This window comes from Callionymus lyra, chromosome 8 (genome assembly GCF_982586985.1).
Source record: "Callionymus lyra chromosome 8, fCalLyr1.hap1.1, whole genome shotgun sequence".
In the NCBI taxonomy this organism is placed as follows: Eukaryota; Metazoa; Chordata; class Actinopteri; order Syngnathiformes; family Callionymidae; genus Callionymus; species Callionymus lyra.
The window spans coordinates 6,497,097-6,521,807 of NC_141825.1; the positions used below are offsets into that span (position 1 = coordinate 6,497,097).

General features: G+C 40.0%; 1 protein-coding gene across 1 annotated transcript in view; it reads right to left on the minus strand.

Moving 5' to 3' along the window:
* Positions 1-8: 8 nt before the first annotated feature.
* Positions 9-24,711, minus strand: part of tubgcp6 (tubulin gamma complex component 6) — a 28,936-nt gene continuing 4,233 nt past the window's right edge. The window contains exons 5-24 of the mRNA XM_087796629.1: positions 23,269-23,427; positions 22,889-23,010; positions 22,767-22,821; positions 22,592-22,701; positions 22,415-22,506; positions 20,579-20,718; positions 17,087-17,236; positions 15,710-15,791; positions 15,489-15,577; positions 11,745-11,860; positions 9,853-9,991; positions 8,116-9,775; positions 7,804-7,962; positions 5,431-5,599; positions 2,848-2,989; positions 2,584-2,778; positions 2,387-2,519; positions 1,253-1,466; positions 274-467; positions 9-192 (exon numbers count right to left, since the gene is read on the minus strand). Coding sequence (XP_087652755.1) covers positions 101-192; positions 274-467; positions 1,253-1,466; positions 2,387-2,519; positions 2,584-2,778; positions 2,848-2,989; positions 5,431-5,599; positions 7,804-7,962; positions 8,116-9,775; positions 9,853-9,991; positions 11,745-11,860; positions 15,489-15,577; positions 15,710-15,791; positions 17,087-17,236; positions 20,579-20,718; positions 22,415-22,506; positions 22,592-22,701; positions 22,767-22,821; positions 22,889-23,010; positions 23,269-23,427 — 4,212 coding nt within the window. The 3' untranslated portion in view covers positions 9-100. The remainder of the gene's footprint in view (positions 193-273; positions 468-1,252; positions 1,467-2,386; positions 2,520-2,583; positions 2,779-2,847; positions 2,990-5,430; positions 5,600-7,803; positions 7,963-8,115; positions 9,776-9,852; positions 9,992-11,744; positions 11,861-15,488; positions 15,578-15,709; positions 15,792-17,086; positions 17,237-20,578; positions 20,719-22,414; positions 22,507-22,591; positions 22,702-22,766; positions 22,822-22,888; positions 23,011-23,268; positions 23,428-24,711) is intronic.

Genomic DNA, 24,711 nt, shown 5'->3' on the forward strand with positions numbered 1-24,711 from the left:
TTTTTGAGCTTTTTAATGATTCATTATATTCTGGTCACATGGTCGTGAAGGGGGCGGGGCTTCAGTCAAGGCCAGGTGTGGCTCCTCCAGCGGGGGGCGCTCAAGAGTCTTTGTAGTAGTTGTTGAAGTTGATGCGCAGCAGGAAGTCCTCCAGGTGCGGCTGGTAACCCCGGTTAACTAGTTTAGTGACAACTAGAGAAGGAAGAAGACGAGCGTCAACACCGCAACACGCACACACACACACACACACACACATCGGGGTCACATGGTCACCTTTGAACAGGAAGTGCGAGTAGTACTTGAAGGTGTTGTACGACTGCTGCATGGCCACGAAGCCCGGGTGCACCGGCTCCCCCTGCTGGCTGCTCCAGGGCTGCGCGATCAGCTGCGCGCGGAACTTGAGGATGAGACTGAAGATGCTGTGGATGATGTTCATGACAGGAGCCGCCTTCTCCGTCAGCAGTCCCCTGCAGGGGGCGACAGAGTTCACTTGTGATGGGTTTAAAATCTTCTTTGTGTCAGTAATATTTATTAATGCTTCTAGTTTAGTTTGAGTATGAAACAAACAAATGTCACAATTTTTTAGAAAATGTTTTAATGTAAAAAAAAATTATGAATAAAGTTCAAAATATTTGTAACATAAACAAAGTGTTAGATTTTTACATTTTTTGACTGATTTTTATTTATTTTTTACCAAGATTTAAGTCAAATTATTATTTTTAAACGTTTTTTTCCTGATATAAAACAAGTATTTTTCATAGTTTTCTTCTCCATTTTTTCTTTATTTACTTTATAATTTATATACATTTAAAAATGTATATGAATGGTAATGATTTGTTTCATCAGAAGTAATAAAATAATAATAAAATAATTGATAATAATAATTAAAGTTGATATTTTATCACTGATGACGTGTATTTGGAGTTTTAACTTCAGTTATTTTACATTTTGATTGTTTTAAATCAGAAATATTTTTTCTTAATGTGAAATAAAGTCTCAAAATAAATGAAGTTAAAAAAAAAGAAAATGTTATTTTTTACTAAATTTTTAATAATTTCAAAAATCTATGAAAGTTTGTGATTTTTTGAGACTTTAAAAAAAAACAACTTTGTCTGTAAAAACTGAACAATAAAATAAAAATATGTGATTCACGTCCAGAACGAAGACTTTCTTCAGGATCCAGACTTTAAATCTTTTATTATTATATTCATGACTTTAAATCAACAAGTCTGGCTGCACTTCCGCGTCTCACCTGAAGATGGCTCTGTTGAGGTAGTCGGCGTGCGTGCGGTGGATGGCGTCCAGGTCTCCGGCGGTGGCGAGCTTGGCGGTGAACTCGCTCCACGACACTTGCAGGATCTGGTTGGCGATGTAACCTTGGATGACCTTGACGAAGTGCTGCATCTCGTGCCGGTACAACTGAAGCTGACGGAACTGGACCGAGCGTCCGGCGCCGCGGACCAGTGCTGAGTACCAGGAGAAACGCGTCAGAGCCGAAGTGTGTTCTTCAAAGATCTTCTATTCAGGGATGTTTTTTGTCAAAGCTTCATAAAGCTTTGTCGTTATTGTCACAGTCCACTAGAGGGCGTCTCTGAACATGTTGTGATGTTTCATTGAAACAAAGGAAAGTAGTGCAAAGTGATGACGCCACCTACTGACCTCTAAACAACATGACACTGTTTCATGAAGCTTCATCAAACCATCACTAGTTAAACTCATCATTTGACTGTTTTTTTTTTTTATTTGATTGTGTTTTTATGCCGTTTTTATTGGATTTTTTTTATATTTTATATATATGTTTTCCTTCATATCTTCAAGAACTTAAGGTGGCAAATCTGTTATTATTATTATTATTATTATTAACAATTTCAGAGTGAGACCTCCATTAAAACACTCATTTCAAATGTTAAAGAGTTGGATTTTTCTATTGAAATACTGTTGTTTTTTAAGCATTTTATTATTTTTATTCAATAGTTTTTATATTGAAAAGGTTGAAATTTGATTTGTTTTCTATTAATTGAATTAAGGAAGTTGAATATTTTCAAAAAAAAGTACCCAGAGTTCGATACTTTAATAACAATAATAATAATAATTAAAAATATAAATGATATGAATATACATTTGAAAAAAATAGTTTTACGCCATTTTTGTTTTTGTCTGGTGTAAATACTTTCTTTATTGAATTTAAAAGACTACAAATTAAAAAATAATAATAATCCTTGCAATTAGAATATCAAACTGTTTGTAATAATAGATAATAATAATATAGTTATTTTTAAATGTAATAATAAAAAAACGTATCTTTTCTTTATAGAAAGTATTTAATTTAACAAATAATGTTGAAATAAGATGAAAGTTTCAGGTGGGAGTGAGCGCTCCCGCTCACCTGTCCTCTTCAGGTGGAACCACACGTCTCTGAGGCTCCACACCATGTGTTTGAGCTGCAGCAGGAACGAGAAGAGTCGGTTGTACTTGTTCATGCAGGCCTCGGTGACCACGATGTTCAGAGGCCAGTCCACCTGCAGGAGGACCACACCGTCTTCACTCTGAATCGGAGGAGCTGATCCTCATCGTCGGGCTCACCTTGTAGCGTAGCTCCAGACAGTTGAGGGAGTCGGGGGCGTGCGGGTGGAAGGTGTCGGGCAGGAACCTCAGGGCGAAGGTGAAGTTTCCCGCCAGAGGAGTGTCGCCGTGGAGACTGTACTGCAGCGCCTTGCTGAGGATGGAGTTGAGCACCAGGGGGGTCAGCAGCTCGCCCGGGGTCTGACCGCTGCCCAGCTGCAGGTGAGAGGGGGGGGGGTGAGTCTGGAGGAGGTCAGGGGGAGTTCAGGGGGGGCAGGAAGTCACCTTCTCGAACAGCAGGTCACTCAGAGACTGCGCGAACTCGCCGTCCTCCATCAGCAGGAAGTGTCGCAGCACCTGGAAGTGACGCTCGACCGCCAGCTCCACGAAGAAGAAGTCGACCACGGCCCGGTTTACCAGGGACACGCTGAGGACGAGAGGATGCACAGAGACGGTTTGAGGCTTAAGATGGTTTGATTCAAGTGAGGCAGAGTTTTGTAAACGTGGCAGAGACTAGATTTTAAATCATCAGAACATCATCTGTTGAACATTGTGATGTGTTAGTGATGCTTTTATTTTGAAAGTTTCAGTGAAACTAACTTAATTCTTCCATCCATCTTTCCATCTATATTTCCATCCATTTTTCTATCTTTCCTTCCATCTATCCATCTTTCCATCCATCTTTCCATTCATTTTTCCATCTATCTTTCCATCCATTTTTCCTTCCATCTCTTCATCTATCTTTCCATCCATCTATCTATCTTTCCTTCCATCCATCCATCTTTCCATTCATTTTTTCATCTATCTTTCATCCATCTTTTCTTCCATCTTTTCATCCATCTTTTATTCCATTTTTCAATCTTTCCTTCCAAGTTTCCCTCCATCTTTTCCTTCCATCCATCCATCTTTCCATCCATCACCTATCTTTCCATCCATCCATCATCCATCTTTCCATCCATCCATCTTTCCATCCATCATCTATCCATCCATCATCTATCCATCCACCTTTCCATCCATCCATCAATCTAGTATTGAATATTAAAGACATGAGAATTTAGAGATGCATTTAAAAAAATGTTCTTTTTTTCCAAAGGTGATTCATTAAAATAATCAAGTTATTTATTATGATTATTATTTTTTAATGTGAACCATCATCAGGAAACAAATATATGTCAATCAAGTTCCATTTTAAACTCAAGGTCACCTTTTTTAAATCCACTTCACTGGTCAAAGTTACTCCAATTAAAAATCACAATTAGTTTATTTTCTTCATGTTGAGCCTGTGATGTCAAACTGTGACCAAGTTCATCAAAGATTCCAGAGACGAGGACTGTTAAGTTAAGATGAAAGTGTTGGGAAGTGAACCGACAACCCTTGGACAGAAACGTCCAGAGAACTTGTCACGTTCTAAGAGAAGGGAAGTTGAGTCAGCGTAAAGTGATGCGTTCAAGAGAAACCCAGAGTAAACCCTCACGAGTAGGAGCTTGAAAACCACAGTTGATTGACAGGTGCCTCCTCAGCCGTCGTCCAGTTCAAGACCTCGTCGAGCGACGAGACGAGAAGCTGAAGTTTGTCGACGGTGGAGAAAGTGCAGCGTCGGCAGGAAGTGGAGACGTCGGAGGAAGACGCTAATGAGCAAAGATGTTTTTCTCACAGCGATGACGGACGACGACGACAAGGAAAGAGAATTTAATAATAAGATTCTGATGTTTTCTAAACACCGGTTTAAAAGTTTTCTTGAACGACTCGAGGAGCAAAACTTGCTGATGTGACGAATGATGCAACGTTTGAAATCTCTGTCGTAGATTTAACTTTAAAAACTGACGTTTGTCTCACAAGATCCTTCAATATATGAATAAAACAATTCCCTTCTTTGCATTTAATATATATTTTTAAAAGTTCATTTCTTTAGTTGTTTTTTTTTCACAAAAAAAACACTTTTATTAACAAAGTCTGTTATATTTTGTTATCATTAAATCAGTTTAATTTTCTAAAAACACCAATGATCATATTGTGTTACAGTTATTTTTTTAAAGTTTTTTCTATGTTTATTCTTAAAAAGTGTTTTCATTTTGTTTTTATATTCATTTTATATGTATTAAAACAATAATATATATATTTATATATATATACACGCACAAGTTATATATATATACAGTATATATGTTATCAGTGGATTTGTTTTGCAAAAACTTCTTGTAGTTCATGGTTTAGGTTTTATATTATAATAGTTCCAAACCAAAAGTTCTGTCGATGCTTCAACATCGCCTGAAAAGTTGTTTAAACATTTTTAAAGAAAAAGATTTGTTCTAAAACGTAACAGTTGTCTCTGTTTGGTTCTATCAGATGTAATTGGGGGTTAAATTGGGTCAGTTAAAGACAAGTGTCAGTGTGGTCACATGTGTGACATCATCAGAAGGAGACTGACAGTGTGGTCACATGTGTGACATCATCAGAAGGAGACTGACAGTGTGGTCACATGTGTGACATCATCAAAAGGAGACTCACTGTGTGGTCACAGGTGTGACATCATCAGAAGGAGACTGACAGTGTGGTCACAGGTGTGACATCATCAGCAGGAGACTGACAGTGTGGTCACAGGTGTGACATCATCAGCAGGAGACTGACAGTGTGGTCACAGGTGTGACATCATCAGAAGGAGACTGACAGTGTGGTCACAGGTGTGATATCATCAGAAGGAGACTCACTGTGTGGTCACATGTGTGACATCATCAGAAGGAGACTGACAGTGTGGTCACAGGTGTGATATCATCAGAAGGAGACTCACTGTGTGGTCACATGTGTGACATCATCAGAAGGAGACTGACAGTGTGGTCACAGGTGTGACATCATCAGAAGGAGACTCACTGTGTGGTCAGCGGCGCGGTGACCGAGTGTTTGATCAGGACGGGGAGAGAAACCATCTTGCTGAGCTGGACGGCCGTGGCATCCGTGGCCCTCCGGAGCGACGAGTCCTCCTGCAGGTCCCGGGGCCCCCGGGTCACGTTCTTCAGCAGCCCACACTCTGGAGACGAAGCTGAGAGGAGGAGAGAGAGTTTGAACGCTGAATAAATATGAGCAGAAACTTGCTGGATTCGGAACAGAGAAACATTAACAAACTGAGACTCAAGGAGAAACTCTCCAAATATTCATCACATTAATGCATTAAATATTATTTCCTCTCCTGCAGTGATGAACGAGCTGCGGCCGGTGTTTGTGTTGATAAATTGATCCGCGAGGCTTCCTGGATGCAGGAATAAATAACAGCAGCGTGACTGATGGTGCCGACCCAGTACTGTGAGGGGGATTCAGCTGCTTTATCCTGACGTCACCTTGGTGAATTATTACGACTCCGCCTTCTTCACAGGAGAACTTCTGCTCCAACAACTGTCTCTGAACTTAACTTTAACTCTATGTGTCTTCTAGAGAGACGCGTCCACTCTACGTGTCTTTACAGAGACGCGTCAACTCTACGTGTCTTCTACGGAGACGTGTCGACTCTACGTGTCTTTTACAGAGACGTGTCGACTCTACGTGTCTTTTACAGAGACGTGTCGACTGTACGTGTCTTTCACAGAGACGTGTCGACTCTACGTGTCTTTTACAGAGACGTGTCGACTCTACGTGTCTTTTACAGAGACGTGTCGACTCTACGTGTCTTTCACAGAGATGTGTCCACTCTATGTGTCTTTTACAGAGAAGCGTCCACTCTATGCGTCTTCTACGGAGACGTGTCGACTCTATGTGTCTTCTACAGAGACGTGTCGACTCTACGTGTCTTCTACAGAGACGTGTCGACTCTACGTGTCTTCTACGGAGACGTGTCGAATCTATGTGTCTTCTACGGAGACGTGTCGACTCTACGTGTCTTCTACAGAGACGTGTTGACTCTATGTGTCTTCTACAGAGACGCGTCCACTCTACGTGTCTTCTACAGAGACGTGTCGACTCTACGTGTCTTCTACGGAGACGTGTCGACTCTATGTGTCTTCTACAGAGACGCGTCCACTCTACGTGTCTTCTACAGAGACGTGTCGACTCTACGCGTCTTCTATGGAGACGTGTCGACTCTACGTGTTTTCTACAGAGACGTGTCGACTCTATGTGTCTTCTACAGAGACGTGTCGACTCTACGTGTCTTCTACAGAGACGTGTCGACTCTACGTGTCTTCTACAGAGACGCGTCCACTCTACGTGTCTTCTACAGAGACGTGTCGACTCTATGTGTCTTCTACGGAGACGTGTCGACTCTATGTGTCTTCTACAGAGACGCGTCCACTCTACGTGTCTTCTACAGATACGTGTCGACTCTACGCGTCTTCTATGGAGACGCGTCGACTCTACGTGTCTTCTACGGAGACGTGTCGAATCTATGTGTCTTCTACGGAGACGTGTCGACTCTACGTGTCTTCTACAGAGACGCGTCGACTCTATGTGTCTTCTACAGAGACGCGTCCACTCTACGTGTCTTCTACAGAGACGTGTCGACTCTATGTGTCTTCTACGGAGACGTGTCGACTCTATGTGTCTTCTACAGAGACGCGTCCACTCTACGTGTCTTCTACAGATACGTGTCGACTCTACGCGTCTTCTATGGAGACGCGTCGACTCTACGTGTCTTCTACGGAGACGTGTCGAATCTATGTGTCTTCTACGGAGACGTGTCGACTCTACGTGTCTTCTACAGAGACGCGTCGACTCTATGTGTCTTCTACAGAGACGCGTCCACTCTACGTGTCTTCTACAGAGACGTGTCGACTCTGTGTCGACTCTACACGTCTTCTACAGAGAACCGTCCACTCTAGGTGTCTTCTACGGAGACGCGTCCACTCTACCTGCAATTCACAGAGACGTATCGACTCTACGTGTCTTCTACAGAGACGTGTCGACTCTACGTGTCTTCTACAGAGATGCGTCCACTCTAGGTGTCTTCTACGGAGACGCCTCCACTCTACGTGTCTTCTACAGAGACTTGTCAATTCAAAGTGTCTTCTACAGAGACGTGTCAATTCAAAGTGTCTTCTACAGAGACGTGTCGACTCTACGCGTCTTCTACAGAGACTTGTCAATTCAAAGTGTCTTCTACAGAGACGTGTCGACTCTACGCGTCTTCTACAGAGACGTGTCAATTCAAAGTGTCTTCGAGAGAGACTTGTTGGCTGTAACAATATTTTTAGGGCTTGTGTTTCTATGTTGTGTTTGTGCGTTTATTTTGTCTGGTTTGTGTTGTTGCTTTCTGACCCATCAAAGCAGAGCAGTCCTCGTAGTGTTCCACCTGGTACTGATCCAACAGGGCGGAGAGATACTCCTGCTCAGACTTTTCCCCGGGAGACAAACCAAAGCAGGTCCAGGATGCGACGCACTCGGCTGGTGACCCTCTGGTGGACTTTGATGAGAAACCTGAAGGACAAGAATCATCAACATTAGTTGAGTTAACAATAGAAACTTAAGGCGCAATAACGACTAGAACCCCTCAGAGGGCGTAACAAGCATGAAGTATATTTTCTGACTCGGGTTTAAAAAGTAGATTTAAAAACGATTCAACATATTTACCTCTTCCATCATCGTCACCATTATTGGCAGCTGCTCCAGGTTGGACCACCACACACCCGACTCCAAGCGCAGAGTCGGACGAGTGTCCGTAAGCGCTGCCAGGAAGTCGCGGACGTCTGAGGACTTCCTGTGACAAGACGCAGCCCACGCCCAGCTGAGAGTCCGAGGAGTGACCGTGAGAACTTCCAGGAAGTAGGGATTGCTTAGGTACTTCCTGTGTGACCACACAGCCTCCTCCCAGCTTGGAGTCGGAGGAGTGTCCGTAGGCGCTGCCAGGTAAGGAGGAGCGCTTCCATTCCGGCTCAGAGATCACACAGCCAGCTCCCATAGTGGAGTCGGAGGAGTGTCCGTGGGCGCTACCGGGTAACGGGGCGGTCGGCGGCTCGGTTCCGGACACGACGCATCCGGTCTGGAGGGCGCAGTCGGAGGCGTGTCCGTGTTTGCTGGAGCGAGGCTTCTCCTCCGGGACGTTGGACACGAACTCGCCCACCTTCATGTTGGCGTCGGAGGCGTGGCCGTGCACGTTGGCGGCGGGACGCGGCGAGACGACCTCCGACACGTTCTCCCCCACCTTGATGTGGGCGTGGGACACGTGGCCGTGGACGCTGGGGGACGGCAGAGTGTCCGCCACGTCCGACACCATCTCCCCGGCCTTGATGTGCGAGTTGGAGGCGTGACCGTGGACGTTCTTGGTCGGGAAAGTCTCCGGAACGTCCGACACGTTCTCGCCCACTTTGATTTGCGAATCTGACGAGTGGCTCTGGACTCTCGCTGCAGGGTGAGGAGTCTCTACTTCAGAGACGTTTGGAATATTCACCCCATGATCCTGGTCGAGGCTGGCGGGAACGTCAGCGGAGTCAGATGCTAGCTTCTCTATCGTAGCGTCTTTAGAGTCGACAGTGCTAGAATCCAACATGACGTTCTGCGGAGAACACTCTGAACCTTCAGCGTCTTTTCCTAAAGTTCCCGAGGGAAGCAGGTCTACCTGAGGAGGATTTGGTTCCAGAGTGGTGGTAAAATCAAACACTAAATTATCTCCATGACTGTCTGGCACTGATGGTTCGTCAAGAGATCCTTTTAAAAAACTAGTTTTTGAGTCTTTGAATTCATCTGGAGTGAACTGGCCAATGGGAAAGCTGGAATCTGAGGCCTGGCCGAATGGGTTTGGTTTCGGGAAGTTCTCCTGGGCTTGCGAGATGTTCTCTCCGATGAGAATGTGTGAGAAAGAAGGATGGTTCTTCATCGGGTCAGGTTGAGTCGCAGCTCCGCCGTGTGGTCTGGTTTGTGTGGCAATACCCTCCAGCGGACTGAAGGGGGCGCTAAAATCATAGTCGATCAGCTGCCCGGTGGGACACTCCTGAGAGGGATCTGATCCCATCGCCTGCAGCGCCGCGTCCATCTGCTGACCTTCCAGATTAGCAGAGATGAGCTCCGGAGGAGAAACTGAAGACTCGCCATGAGGGGGCGATAAAGCCTCCCCGTCCCGCTCGCACGCCTCCTCACACGTTGGAATATTCTGTGAGTTTTCAGCCGAGCTGCTGGACCCGGTGTGTTTCTGTAGCGGTGCAGATTGTGGTCCAGTCTGTTGCAACAATGGAACAGGCGGCGCCACTTCCACGCCGAGCCGCTCCCGGTCCACGGCGAGCTGCTCCAGCAGGGCCTGGTGAGACGCCACGAGAGCCGGGATTTTGTCACTCGGACAGCATGACGGAATGTTTTCATCAGGTTTTCACAGACCTGCAGCTGCTGCTCGTCCTGCTTGAAGAACTGCGCTCGGGTCTGGTCCAGTCTCGTGCGCTGCACTCGCCACATGGCCCGTCTCTCTCGGCGGGCGCCTTCCTCCGACAGATGGCTGTACTGCACGATCAGCTCCTTCCTGGAAGAGGAAAACGGTGACCGTCTTGGAAGAATTCTTCAAGATGATTCAATTACTTTCATCGAAAAACACTAAAGACTTCTAAAAATAAATGTCCTTCTGATTCTGCCTGATCGTCATGGATCTCTCCCTCACTTAAGCTTTCCAACACAATTTGAGTCTCACACTTGTTACTGAGGTTTAATTAATTGTTGCGAGTCATTTTTTGACTCACAGAGATGTTGTTACACATTATCGTCACGTTCGATCATCAATACCATCTCAGAGGCTGAGAGTTGAAGTGAAGAACAGGAAGACAAACAAGACAAAGATGAAAAATAAGAGGATGACAAGGATAAGAAGAAGAAGGAAAACTTAAAAGGGGAAAAGAAAGTAAAGAGAACATTGTGAGGAAGAGTAAAAAGTAACAAAGAGGAAAAAGACTCAAGAGGAAGACAAAATCAAACAGGAAGATGAACATGAAAAGGAAGAAGAAAATGAGGCAGAAAAACAAGAAGAAGATAAAAAAGAGAAGGAACATGACAAGGAAGAACAAATGATGAAGAAGAAGGAAGGAGACTGACAAAATGCAAAACAAAGTAAAAGAGAAAGCATAAGCAAAGAGAGCGATAAAGGAAGAAGATGAAGAAAAACAATATAAAGAGAAAGACTAAAATGAAGAGAAAGGGAAATGAGAAAGACAAACATGAAGAAGAAGATGACAAATAAGAAGAGGAAGAAAATCATGACAAGGAAGAACAAAATGATAAGGAAGATGAAGATGAAGAAGAAAGAACAACATAATGATGAAGACAAAGATGATGAAGAACAACCTGATGACGAAGATGATGAAGAACAACATGTTAAGGAATATGAAGAAGATGAAGAACAACATGTTAAGGAAGATGAAGATGATGAAGAACAACACGAGGAGGAAGATGAAGAAGAAAGAACAACCTGATGATGAAGAGAAGATGATGAAGAAAGAACAACCTGATAACGAAGATGATGAAGATCAACACGAGGAGGAAGATGATGAAGAACAACATATTAAGGAAGATGAAGATGATGAAGAACAACATGATGAGGAAGAACAACATGAGAGGAAGAGGACTAAGAACAACAAATGGAAAAAGAAATAAGAGAGAAAGAGACAGAATAAGCGAAATAACAAGAAAAAAGAAGAGGAAGATGAATAAGCAGATGAAAAGGAAGACCAGTATTAAGATAAGGAGAAGAAAAAGGAAAGAACTTGAAAAGAACTGAATGATGACCAGAGAGCAGAAGCAGAACATGCGCAAGTGGGAAAAAGACAAAGTGGAAGAAAAACTGAAGAACAAAAAGGAATAAAAATGTTAAAAAGAAACAAGAGTTCCCAGGGTTCACCTCTCTGTCATTCAAAAGCGACTAATAAAGTTTGTTCGGTTCTCTTCATCAGCGCGGTCACGCTCAGACGAGCTTCTCTTAATCACCTGGAATCTATTAATTAGTCAAAGCTGCTGCCAGATTGAAATCATGTCGCGCTGTATCAGACAGTTACAGAGCAGAAATCCCAAATAATGAGGTGCTGGAGAACGTGATGATAGGAGGAGGGAGGAGAGATAGAATCCAGAGATAATTGAAACAGATAAGAGCGACAGAGGGAGGAGGAGGAGAGGTGACATCTGAAAAGCTCTCGAGATATTAAAACACTAGAATATTTCCTGCTGCGGTTGGAACATATTTAAACTTCTACGATCATCGAGATGTGTCGTTCGTCAGGAAGTCTTCAGACCTGGCTCTCTGCTCCAGCTGCTCCTCCAGAGCCTGAAGTCTCTTCTCTCGGTCCCTCAGCTCTCTGGCGAAGCTGAAGTCGTCGTCCTCCTGCCTCTTCTGCGCCGCACTTCGCCACTGGAACAAGCAGAAGATCTCAAGTCAGGTCTGGACGAAGCGGGTCGAGCAAGATGTCAGAAACATCCAGTCCAGTCGTGAGAGAGTCAAATAAATATAGGATTTTTTAAAGTTAATTATTTGTTTTTATTCTTTTTTGTGTTTATTCTTAAAAATATATAGTATAAATAAAAATACGACAAGTTAAAACTCATTATATAAATGATTTAATCTCTGACAATATTTAATTTAATATTAAATAAATACAAATAAATCCACATAAAAATGTTTTTTACGACCAAAGGATCAAGTGGTTAAATTAGGAATATATCTTTAAATTGAGGACTTTGAGTGTAAATAAATATAAAAACAATATAAATAAAAATGTTTGTTTTAATAAAAGATTAAAACTCTATAGATCTTTTCAGAATATCTCCTTGATGACTCAATGGATTATGTTCAATCGGGGGGAGGCATGATTTATTATTTTTGATCAAAAGATTTTTAATATCCTGTACTTGAGGATGTTTCAGATTCGAGCGTCTGTTTGTGTAAATTACTTATCCAACATGAACATTTATTCTTTTCCACCTGGTGTAGCCAAGTAGTTTCTCTCAAGAGGACCTTCAGGTCTTCTGAGGAGAAACTACTACAATGTTTATTCTTTTCCACCTGGAGCAGCCGAGTAGTTTCTCCTCAGAAGACCCGAAGGTCTCTCGGGAAAAACTACTCGGCTGTTCCAGATGGAAAAGAATAAACATTGTAGTATTTTTTCCTCAAAAGACCCGAAGGTCTCTCAAGAGAAACTACTTGGCTGCTTCAGGTGGCAAAGAATAAACATTGTAGTTTTCCTCAGAAGACCTGAAGGTCTCTCGAGAGAGAAACTACTCGGCTGCTCAAGGTGGAAAAGAATAAACATATTAGTAGTTTCTCCACAGAAGACCTGAAGGTCCTCTTGAGAGAAACTACTCGGCTGCTCCAGGTGGAAAAGAATAAACGTTGTAGTAGTTTCTCCTAGGAAGACCTGAAGCTCTCTCAAGAGAAACTACTCGGCTGCTCCAGGTGGAAAAGAATAAACATTGTAGTAGTTTCTCCTCAGAAGACCTGAAGGTCCTCTTGAGAGAAACTACTTGGCTACACCAGGTGGAAAAGAATAAATGTTCATGTTGGATAAGTAATTTACACAAACAGACGCTCGAATCTGAAACATCCTCAAGTACAGGATATTAAAAATCTTTTGATCAAAAATAATAAATCATGTTTTCCAGTCGTTTTTCCATGTTTTGATTTAATAGCTTTTTTTTTAGTGAGACACTCAAAAATCAATTCTAATATCCTCTGTTTGATCAGCGATCGGAAATGAAGTTGAAATTGCAACATTCATTTGGAAGGCGAGATAGAAAAACACTTCATTGATCCTCGGGGGATGGAGGGGGTGAGGGTGGAATGCTAACATGTGGCGCTAACAGGAGAGAGACAGTGTCCCGGAGATCGATAACGAATTTCTTTACGACGCAGCGGGATCAGATGCTGAATAACGGAACACGTCTGGTGGTGGATTTAAACTCAGGGGCGGCCGCGGAGCCGAGACTACGAAACAAATCAAGCGGAATAATTGGCTCATGATTTAAAAGCCGGAAGGTCGTGAGGTGAACCGCTTTTTGAATCTCTGCGTTTACTCACGAGGGTTCAGGAAGGAAAATAAACATCCCGAGGTTCGGTCTTTCCAGACTTGGCCGGAGTTAATGAGGTTATTTGAATTCATCAACAAGTAAACAAGTTACGGGAAAATGTTTTAACACAAAGATTATGACTGGGATTCATGTGAAGGAAATATTACATGATCACAACTGTTACTGACAAAAGTTCAAAAACTTTCACACATTCCTAACACATTAAGTTAAAAAATAAAAAAACTGTTTTAAAATACTTTATAGACTTGAATAATTTAACATTTCATGCCTTTTACATGTACAATCAAAGTTTGTTCTGCTCAACCTATTGTTAGTTTGTTTTCTTTCTTTTTATCCATATTTATTTTATCAAATAAGAAATTATACTTTTTCGTCTTACAATTTCGTCTTTTGTTGCCTGTTTCACCTAATTAATTATAACGAGGAAGTTATGTTATCGTCAGTGTTTATCTGTCAAAATAACTTAAAAGTTTGTAATTAATAAAAACCTTTTTTTAAAGATGATAAAAAAAATATTTATTTTTCCATTTAACTTCTTTCTATTTATACATTTATTTTATTATTAATATTAAGTAAGTAAGTAAGTAATTTTTATTTGTATAGCACTTTTCCAGACCAGGGTCACAAAGCGCTTGAACAATCAAAACAATATTCAATAAAGTATATATTTTAAAGATCAAGATAAAACTGATAACAAAACAGGAGTTCCAGAAAATCAAGGAAAAGCCTGAACAAATAGAAACGTCTTAAGATGTTTCTTAAAGGAGTCAGTAGACTCCATCAAGCGCAAAGAGAGAGGAAGATCGTTCCAAAGCTTAACAGCCTGAAAAGATTTCTCTCCTCTGGTCCTGAGCCGTGTGCGTGGAAGTAGATTCTGATCCACAGATTTCAGAGCCCGAGCTGGGGTGTAAGGCTGGATCAGATCAGTGATGTAAGGAGGAGCCTGACCATGAATAGCTCTGAAAGTAAGAACCAGAATTTTAAAGTTGATCCTGAAAGAAACTGGAAGCCAGTGAAGAGTTTTAAGGATCTGAGAAATGTGAGTTCTTCTACTTGAGCGGGTTAGAATTCTCGCTACAGAGTTCTGAATCAACTGCAGGCAAGACAGATCCTTCTTGTTAAGACATGAAAACAAACTGTTACAATAGTCCAGACGAGAAGAAACAAACGCATGGATTACAAGCTCCAGATCATGTTCCGACAACATTTTCCTAAGTTTAGAGATTTTTCTCAGTTGAAGGAAACAGTTTCTGGTCAGTTTTCTGCAGTGTCGAACAAGAGACATGTCTTTATCAAATACAACACCCAGGTTTCTCAGGCTCAGTTTGACAGACTGACCTAAGTCACCCAAGTACTGACTCAACCCTGGAACCTTATCATCTTGAGCAATCAAGAGTTTCAGTTTTGTCCACATTTAGCTGTAGAGTGTTTTCACTCATTGTTTGATTTCTAGCAAACAATTGACTAAGCTGTTCAGACTCTGGGGCTCAGTTGGATCAAAAAAAAAAAACGTTTTAGTTCATAACAAGTTACACTTTTTTGATTGATTTTCTTCTTCAATTTTCTAAAAAATGCATTTTTTTAAATTAATTATTATAACCTCTGCCTAAGAATGTATGTAACAATCTGTGTTTATCTTTAAGCAAAATAACTCAATAACTTTTGAAAATATAATTAAAAAAAACTGTCTTCTTTTTATCAAAATAAATTAAATTCACAGAGTCTCGTTAATCAATTTCATTTTGTGACAGTTTTTTTATTCTCTAGTTAACTTTTTTGTTTATTTTTCTAAATAAAGATATAATTCTACAGAGATGCTCAACTAAAGCAAATTACATGGATTCAAATCAACATTTTATATTTCTCTGCTCTTTTTCATTAACATATAAGGCCCGACTTTGACCTCACGTGGTGTAAAGTCATGAAACTTCACATGATCTCTGCGACTCTCTCACCTCCTGCTCCTGCTCCAGATGCTGCTTCAGCTCCTCGAAGCGCTCCCTCTTCCTCGCCTCCTCAGCCAGACGCTGTGACACCTGCCGCCCTGCAGGGGGCGGGGCCAGACGGCGTGCGATGAAAAACATTGAACAAAAACTGCACAAATCTGGCACAAGATGTGGGCGTGTTGAGTGTGTGTGTGTTTTTGTAGTTGGTGGGCCAGGTGTGCATGACTGACCTCTGATGCTATCCAGAGTTTTAGCCGCAGACTCTCTGACAGTGTTGATGAGCTCCTGACGCGCTCGCTCCGCTCTCAGACTCTGCTCACACACACACACACACACACACACACAAACAGACACACACACGCGTAAACAAACATCTCGGCGCTCCACGGACTCATCGAGCCGCGTCTTCACCTCCATCACACTAACGACTCGCTGCAGAAGCGAACACGCCTCCATTGATCTGCTCAGAGGTTAGAAACACACTCGGGCGTTTGTTGCTGCCAGTTTCTATAACATGACCTGCAAATATCCATCAAACATGACGCCCTTGTTGTGTTCATCGTGTCCAAACATGCATCTGGTGTGATCTTGAATCTTAACTTTGGTGCGTTAGACTTTTATTTTCTATTCAGAAAAATCAGGATCATATTTAAGACACAACACAGGAATTGTTTGTGTTGTTTACACCCACAAAATAGTATAAATAAATAATATACATGAATAAATACAAATAAATAACAAGATTCATAATATAAAAAGCTGATTTTTTTCAATCAGATTTCTTTCACTTTTCTCTGTGTAACTTTAATCTTTTAGATTTATTCATAACATTCCCAATGGACGTCTTTTTTAATTTCTATATAAAAAGGTTTATTTTTATTTTTTTTAAGTGTAGTTGTGTGAAGACATTCTTATGATAATCATAAACGGTTTTAAATCTTTTAATTTCAAATGTCTGTTTAGAGCCAGGATGTCCAGACTATTTTCAATGTCGGCCACGTTAGGTTAAAACAAGCTAATAATTAAACCAGGTTTAGATCTTAAACCAGTCCAACAAAAAGTTGAGAATTTTTAGAAAGAAAAAAAAAGAATTTAAGAAGTATCATCCTTAAACTTTTGGTGGTAGTTTCAGTGTTTTCATTTTTTCTTCTCATTAAAATCTTGTGTGACTTTGTTCATTTATTAATCATTACAATTACAGTTAGGTTTTTAATCAATATATTTAACAATGGAGGTTTTGGGCCGATTCAATTTGCACAAGGGCCTCAAATGCTCCCCGGGCGGCACCTGATAGCTAACACACAATGTTGGTTTTTTTTTACAATTTTTTTTAATCATTTCAACATATAACAACACCACAAAAAGTTTTTCCTTCTTATGCGTTTGTCCTTTTTCTGGGTATTTATTTTTCCTCTTTAATCATATTTTGTTTTAAATATCTTTTCAAATTAGTTTATTTTGCTTTAAGCAATGTTTTAAAATGTGATGGCATATTTGTAGTTTTTGATTCTTTCCATTTGCTTGACGGCCCCTTACAACAGTCGCAGTATATAATGTGGCCCCTGAGGACATTGAATTGCCCACTGATACTTTAAAGAGAGCAGTACCTGCTCCTCCCTGCTGGTGGCGCTGTGCTTGGCTATCCTCTCCATGCGTGCTCGGTACACTGCACAGTCCCGCTCGATCTGCTCCACCTCCTGGAGGGAGAAGGTAACTGCGATGCGAGGCGCCGGCAGCTCGGACATGCAGATGTAGTGCTGCGGTCAGAGACGTCCAGACATTAGCATACGGAGAAAAGACGGTGGTTAACACATGCAGATGAGGCGCGAGAGCTGAGGTCGCGGGGTCGAGAGAAAGAGCCGGTCGAGGGGTAAACATCGCACATACAAATGAGGGACATGATTACGGCTTCATCGCTCTGACCGCACGCGAAGCTTGACGGACGTCCAGGTCAGCGACGGCTCGGTCGAGTCTGACTTCATGAAATATGACCTGAAAAGAATATTGAGTCTGGTGACATTTTTAATGTCAACTTTACTCCCAGATTTATTAACGTATTAAGTTTATTTTTATTAAAGATTCTCATTATTTAAATAGTTGATTTGTAATTTTTCTATAAAGACATTTACAATTATAATAAATATAAATAAAAATTACTTAGTTATCTGATCCGTCTGTTAGCAAAATAACTTAATAATTCAAATTAACGATAAAAAGATTAAATGATAAAACATTTATAAGTGGACGTTTTAAGAGGGATTTTAATTGTTGTTGTTTTTTCTATAGCTGCTGTTTTTTGTTTAGAATTTTCTTTGTTTCTAATCCAACTATCACTCCTCTTCATGTATTTTTCACACCTTCTTTAAAAATAGTTTTAATTGTTGAACACTGCTACTTCTATGACAGGTATCATATGGTGTTTGCGTCGACAGATCGTGCTTCGTTTACAGAAATACCTCGTGTACTCTGGTATTGCCTATTATTATTATTAATGCTCTATAAAAAATGTTGTAAATTGAAAGATTTAAATATATATACAATATATATATATATATATATATATATATATATATATATTCATGTTCAGGCCCAGTAGCTGTTTTTTAATTATATTATATTCACTATGTTATATTTTAATCTTTTTCTATTTAAATATGTCATGTTGTTTTTCTTAAGGTCATAAATTAGATGCTTGTAGAGATAAAACTGCTCTGCGTAATTGTCATTTTTTTATGATCATCATGAAAAATGATGAGTTAATAATATTTTATTAGTTTCTGACGCATTAACAGTCGAATAAATCAGTAGTCAGATAGTTCAAGGCTTCTTAAGTCAGAAAGAAGATTTATAACCAAAACATTTACAGACAAGTAAAAGTTCTATATATTCTCAGCCTGCAAATCCTGTGGTGCGTTCAGGAACCTTGATTATTGGTACAGCAGATTAATTTTATTAGTGTTTTTTCTGGCAAGAATGTTTTTATATGATATTTATCACGATACAGGGATGAAGATACCATGTATAGAGATAGTGTAGCAAAAAGTATATATGTGGAGTACTGTCGAGTACTAAACTCTGTTGTTGCAGAATTTGCAGACCACATGACTCTTGACGAAGTCGTAAATGCTTTCATTTGTTTTCAAACCAAAATATGTCCAAACATCAGCTTTAAAAGCAGCTGGACTCATTGTATCCTCTTGTCCTCAGTCATTGCTGGGATTTCAATGTTCCTTTAGCTGCAGAGGACTTAATAACTGTTGCCATCTAGTGGCCGGAAGTTTAATTGCAACAAAACAATTAACTGTAAATACAAATACAATTATATTATTTGACACACCTTATTGAACTGTAATCTATAAAATAACTGATCAAATTTAATTTAATCGGCAAGCAAAAAAAGGAAAAAATAAAAAACACAAAAATAAAATAAATACAGTACTGTTGAATATCATTGCAGTATCGTGGAAAAGAATATCACAATATATCAGTGTATTGATAATTTCTAACAGCCCCAGTGAAAACACCTGGAGAGAAAACTTTTAAAGGCAAGAAGTTCTTAAACAAACAACAACAATTATCACACAAACTATTTCCTCCATCAAGACATAATCAAAGTCGACTGTTCTTAGTAACGGTTTTCAAAGTTGCACTTGAAGACGACGCTTTAATTTGAATGATGTTTTGCTGCAGCACAAACAAACCAATAGAGACTGACAGCGTCTCTCCAACTTAATTTACACGTCTGAATTAGGTTTGCTTAGGTAGAACTTTATTGATCCCTCAGGAGGTCTCCTTCGGGAAATTGTTTTTACCAATTAGCCACAGCAATACAGCAATTATTCATAAAATAAATAAAAATAAAATAAGGACAAGAACAAAGAGAAATAAAGAGAAAGAACAAGATGATACAATCCAAGTCTAAGATAAAGAATATAGATCAAAGAAAAATAACATTGACATTGACCTGACAATTAACTTGCTACGATAGATGCTGACAAACAGTTGAGTTATCTTAATTTATATAATATAATTTATATTATAATATTGAGTCATTTTATTATCAACAAAGTTTTTATTTAATAAGTTTTCAATTTTTTATTTGTATTTTTTATTAACTTTTCCTCTGAAGATTATTTTACAATCAGATTTTGTGCTGCTTCAATTATTAACTTGTTTATGTTTTTATTTTACAATATTATATTATTTTATATCTACATTCATTTTTTATTTATTTACTCTCGAAATCCTCAGGTTAAATATATATTTCTAAATAAACCACTTCCTTTGGTCGTAAGAAAACATTTTTAGTCTGATATGTGGATTTTATTTATTTATTATTTCATATTTTTTACAACATTTCTAATATTCTTTAATTTTTTTTAATATTTGTGTCAGTTTTTAATCATTTATAATTACCTCCCACCAGGAGGTTATGTGATGGCACCTGTGAGAAAAATTACTAAAACGTTTGGATTAATTAAAACCTAAACCTATTGTTAACATTTACCTGTTTTTTTTAGGGATTATGTATATATTTTTGAATCTTTATAGAATATTTTCTTTCTCTTCATTATGGGATCATCTGTGTTTATCAAAATAACTAAAAGAAGTTGTGGAATAATTGAAACATTTACTTAATATTACAGTTCTGTTTATTCTTTCTTCTAATATACAGTAATTTAATTTTAGTAAATACATAATTATAGTCTTAGAAGTATTAATATTAATTTTGACTCCTTTTGTGACCTAACTTTTTTTATTTTCTTCGATTTCTCTTCTTAAAAATTATACATTTGTATTTGTAGACATTCATTGTTTGCCATGACATGAAAACACAGAGCAGAAAACTTGGTTTGTTTTTCATTTCCACGGACTATCGTGTATTTTTATGAATAAACAAATTGTAAAAAAATATAAAAATGTTCATCAGTTTAGCATTTTCTAGCCGTTAGGGGAGGCAAACCAGAGGAAAAGTAACCCTGGCTCTTCATTTTGTTCCTCATAGAATTGAGAATAAGTTTAGATTAAAACAAATTAAGCTTTTTATACAGGCTTGCTGGGGGGGCACGCCCCCGGCAGCAGCGACCAGAAAGTCTCACCTGTGGGCAGCAGATCTTCAGGAGATTGATGGTTTTCCCGCACACGTACACCTCGTTGGCGATGTGCCTCAAGAAGACGGGCACGTTGTCCTCCACGTCTTTAGAGATCAGCGTGTAGCCTTGAACCCAAAAGTTTTTATCTGCAAGAAAGATGGACGCGTGTCATCACGATGGAAACCCAAGGATGGTAAACGTCTTTCTATTATCACAACTCGAGCGGGCCAGAGACGGCGCCCCACGGGCGACAACCTGGGATTGTTAGCGCTTAGCTCAGTGATCCTTCGAGGAAGCGCGAGGGAACACGAAGGCGCTGACCCGGCATCTTTGCCAGGAGAAGCCTGGTGCGCTGATTGCTTCCTGCAGTCGTGGAGGAGAACAATGACATTGGTCTGCCCTCCAAAAGAAGCGTCGGAGAGACGAGCAGAGGTTGGCGGCGGGAGTTGATGAGCTGTAGCCGATGAGCAAATTAACCTCCTCGGCAGACAAAGCGGCGCGAGGGTCCGACCTTGAATGTCGGCGTAAAATATTATGACAGCTTGTAATGAGTCGCACAAGACTGTAATTGTCGAGAGCTGTCAGGATACAGAGTAGACCAGAGCCAGGAGGAGGAAACACAGGTTTCCGTTTAAATACTTTAAATATCTTTAGAAGACTGTCCTAGATTTCATTAGACCATTAGAAATTAAATGACCTGAGAATTGATTCTTCATTTTCTAATTGATGTTATTAATTATTAGAACTGTTGTTTCATGGTCAGCAATTAAGACAATTCTGTTGAACTTTATATACACGTGTGTACAAAAACATATTTTACAACACAAAGAGTTAAAAAATATATATATGTATTTTATTATTACATTTTAATTTAGATGGTATTTTTCTCCTCATAAACTTTCTCCTCATAAACGTTACACAATTTTGTCCATAATATCCTAACTTTTTAATAAAACTAAAACCATAATATACTTTGAAATTAAATATTGAAAAAACTCACATTATTATACTCATTATTCAAATCATCATAATTATTATTTGTACTATTATTATAATCATCACCATTTATATAATTGTTCCTAATTTAATTTGCATCAGTATTATTACTGTTACTATCATTATAAGTTTTGATTATTTTTATTATTGGATTCATTATATAATAATTTAATAAAGACTTTTTATTTTTTTATTTTATTATTATTGTCGTTATTTTTATTGTTGTAGCTGTTGTTGTTATTATGACTATTACAAATATTATAATTTTTACTATCAATGTAGCTGTTTTTGTTATTATTACCATTATAAATATTATTATCATTATTACTATCGTTGTAGCTGTTGTTGTAATTATTACTATTAATTACCGAATTATCGGCATTTTTGTTAACTGTGTATCTTGATTTTTGTAACTGTACTTGAGGTCTTGCATGATCCATTTTGTCATAGTCATTTTACCTTAAATAAATGTATTGTTTTAATTCTTAGTTTCACTATTCCTTGGATCAAACGAATGCGCAGAACTCAAGAGCGAAGCAGAGGACCGACTTCTTCAATAATGTACACAAAAAACTCTCATTTGTGGGAACATTTTGAGAATAAAAAAAATATATATATATTTATAAAAAATATTAATTTAACAACTATATAAAATTCCAATTGACATTTAAATTTTTAGAATTTATCAATATCATCGAAAACTTGATAAAAATATTTAAAAATATTTAATTTTATTTGAATTAATGCTCATACATTTGACAGATGAAAAAGTTTCAGGTACAAACGCAAAAGTAAAAGTAAATAAACTTTTGTTGTCACGACAAGCGAACGTGTGTATTTGCTCACCTCGACAGATGAGATAATCTTCGTTGACCTGGATCATGAATTCTCCGTAAACGTCTCGGAATATTCCGCTGTAGACCCAGTCTGACACGAACCTGAGGGGAGTCAGAGGTCAGTGAAGGACACACGATTATCTTCACTAAACCAGGAGAGTGAAGGTCTTCTCAGGACCCGACCGACCTGGTGTAGGGTTCACAGCTGTTCTTGAGCAAGGACAGCAGGACGGGGTAGTTCTCGCTGCTGCAGTTATTCTGCGCCTCGTTGTACAGGTACGACATCAGCTTCACACCCTGAGGAGAAAAACTCCACTGAGTCCAGCAGCTTCTGTCTGAAGACCGCACGCTTGTCCACTCACCACCGGGAAGGGGTCCTGGTCTACGGCGTCCACGTGGCACAGATCTGACAGGTACCTGAGGATCCACGAGAATCTCAAGTCACGATACAAACACACAAGATCAAGACTTGGTTCGGTCTCACCTGAGCTGCCGGCCAACCTTACGGAAGAGGAAGCTGATGGTCAGCAGGCTGAGGGTGAGCGGGGTACTCAGGACACACGCGCGGTAGTAGTGCAGGTATTTCCTCAGACCCCCCGTGAACGCCTGAAGGCAACACCACCCATACAAGAGTGATGAGATATATATATATATTTATATATATAATAATATAATCAACTTGTTAATACTGAGATTATAATGCATGTTAGAGACAAAGTTTAATGATGAACTGCTGAAGTAAACTGGACAAGAGACGAATAGAAGATGAAGGAGTGAATGAAGGAGTGAATGAAGGAGTGAATGAAGGAGTGAATGAAGGAGTGAATGAAGGAGTGAATGAAGGAGTGATCATCACCGACATACCTGGAAAACCAAACCCTTCTTGTCAGCACTCTGCAGGGAGAAGCGGCTCAGCCTCAGGTAGTCGGTGCCGTACTGAGCCAGCTCTCCGAGGAGACCAGACACACTCTCCGGGGACGCTCCGGACACACACACGCCGGGTCGCACATCGAACTGGACGCTCTGTCAACACACACACACACACACACACACACGTGTGTGAGAGAGAGAATTAACAGCCTGCAGTGAAACTTCCTGGTGTTGAAACTTTAACGTGGGCCTCCTCGGTGACTCCGGACTGGCAGCACGTACATTAATATTTCAGTCCAAGGATGTTTTTGTGATTCGTGTGCAGTTTTTATCAACATCTCTGCCTTCGAAGCGTCTTTATAAATCCAACACACACACGACACAAAAGTAACACAGAGCTTCATTGTGATCTGAGGAAATAGTTTGTCGAGTTGACGCTCGACACCATTGTGCGTTTAATTGCTGTGACTTTTTTTACGAGTCCATTTCAGGAAAACAGCCGACTGACCAATTAAACGTATTTTGGAAGCATAACATGAGGAGTATGTGTGCGTGTGTATATGTATGTGTGTGTGTGTGTGAATATGTGTGTGTGTGTGTGAATATGTGTGTGTGTGTGAATGTGTGTGCGTGTGAATGTGTGTGCGTGTGTGTGTGTGTGTGTGTGTGTGTGTGTGTGTGTGTGTGTGTGTGTGTGTGTGTGTGTGTGTGTGTGTGTGTGTGTGTATGCGTGTGTGTGTATACGTGTGTGTCTGTTTGTGTGACTCTGTCTCTATGTGTGTGTGTGTGTGTGTGTGTGAATGTGTGAATGTGTGTATGCGTGTATGTGGGTGTATGCGTGTGTGTGTATACGTGTGTGTCTGTTTGTGTGACTCTGTCTCTATGTTTGTGTGACTCTGTCTCTATGTGTGTGTGTGTGTGTGTGTGTAAGTAAGTAAGTAAGTAATATATATTTATATAGCGCTTTTCGAGACCAGGGTCACAAAGCGCTGTGTGTGTGTGTGTGTGTGTGTATGCGCGTATGCGTGTGTGTGTATGTTTGTGTGACTCTGTCTCTATGTGTGTGTGTGTGTGTGTGTGTGTGTGTGTGTGTGTGTGTGTGTGTGTGTGTGTGTGTGTATGTTTGTGTGACTCTGTCTCTATGTGTGTGTTTGTGTCTGTGTGTAAACAACACAATTAGAATTCAATTGATGTTATAAAAACGATCTCATCTCCTGGAGATAAAAAGTTAACAGGAGCAATAAACGGGCGTCAAGAGTCTCTGGAGGTTTCCTTTCATGACAGATTTGATTCAGTCCCTGAGATTAATCTGTCACATCAGAAACATGATCGTCCAGAGAGAACAACCGGCCACAGCGTCGCTCTCCAATTACCAGCCCTTTGAGCAGAACGTGTCATCAGTCACTCCAGACGCTGACGTGAGTGGACGCTCGTTGT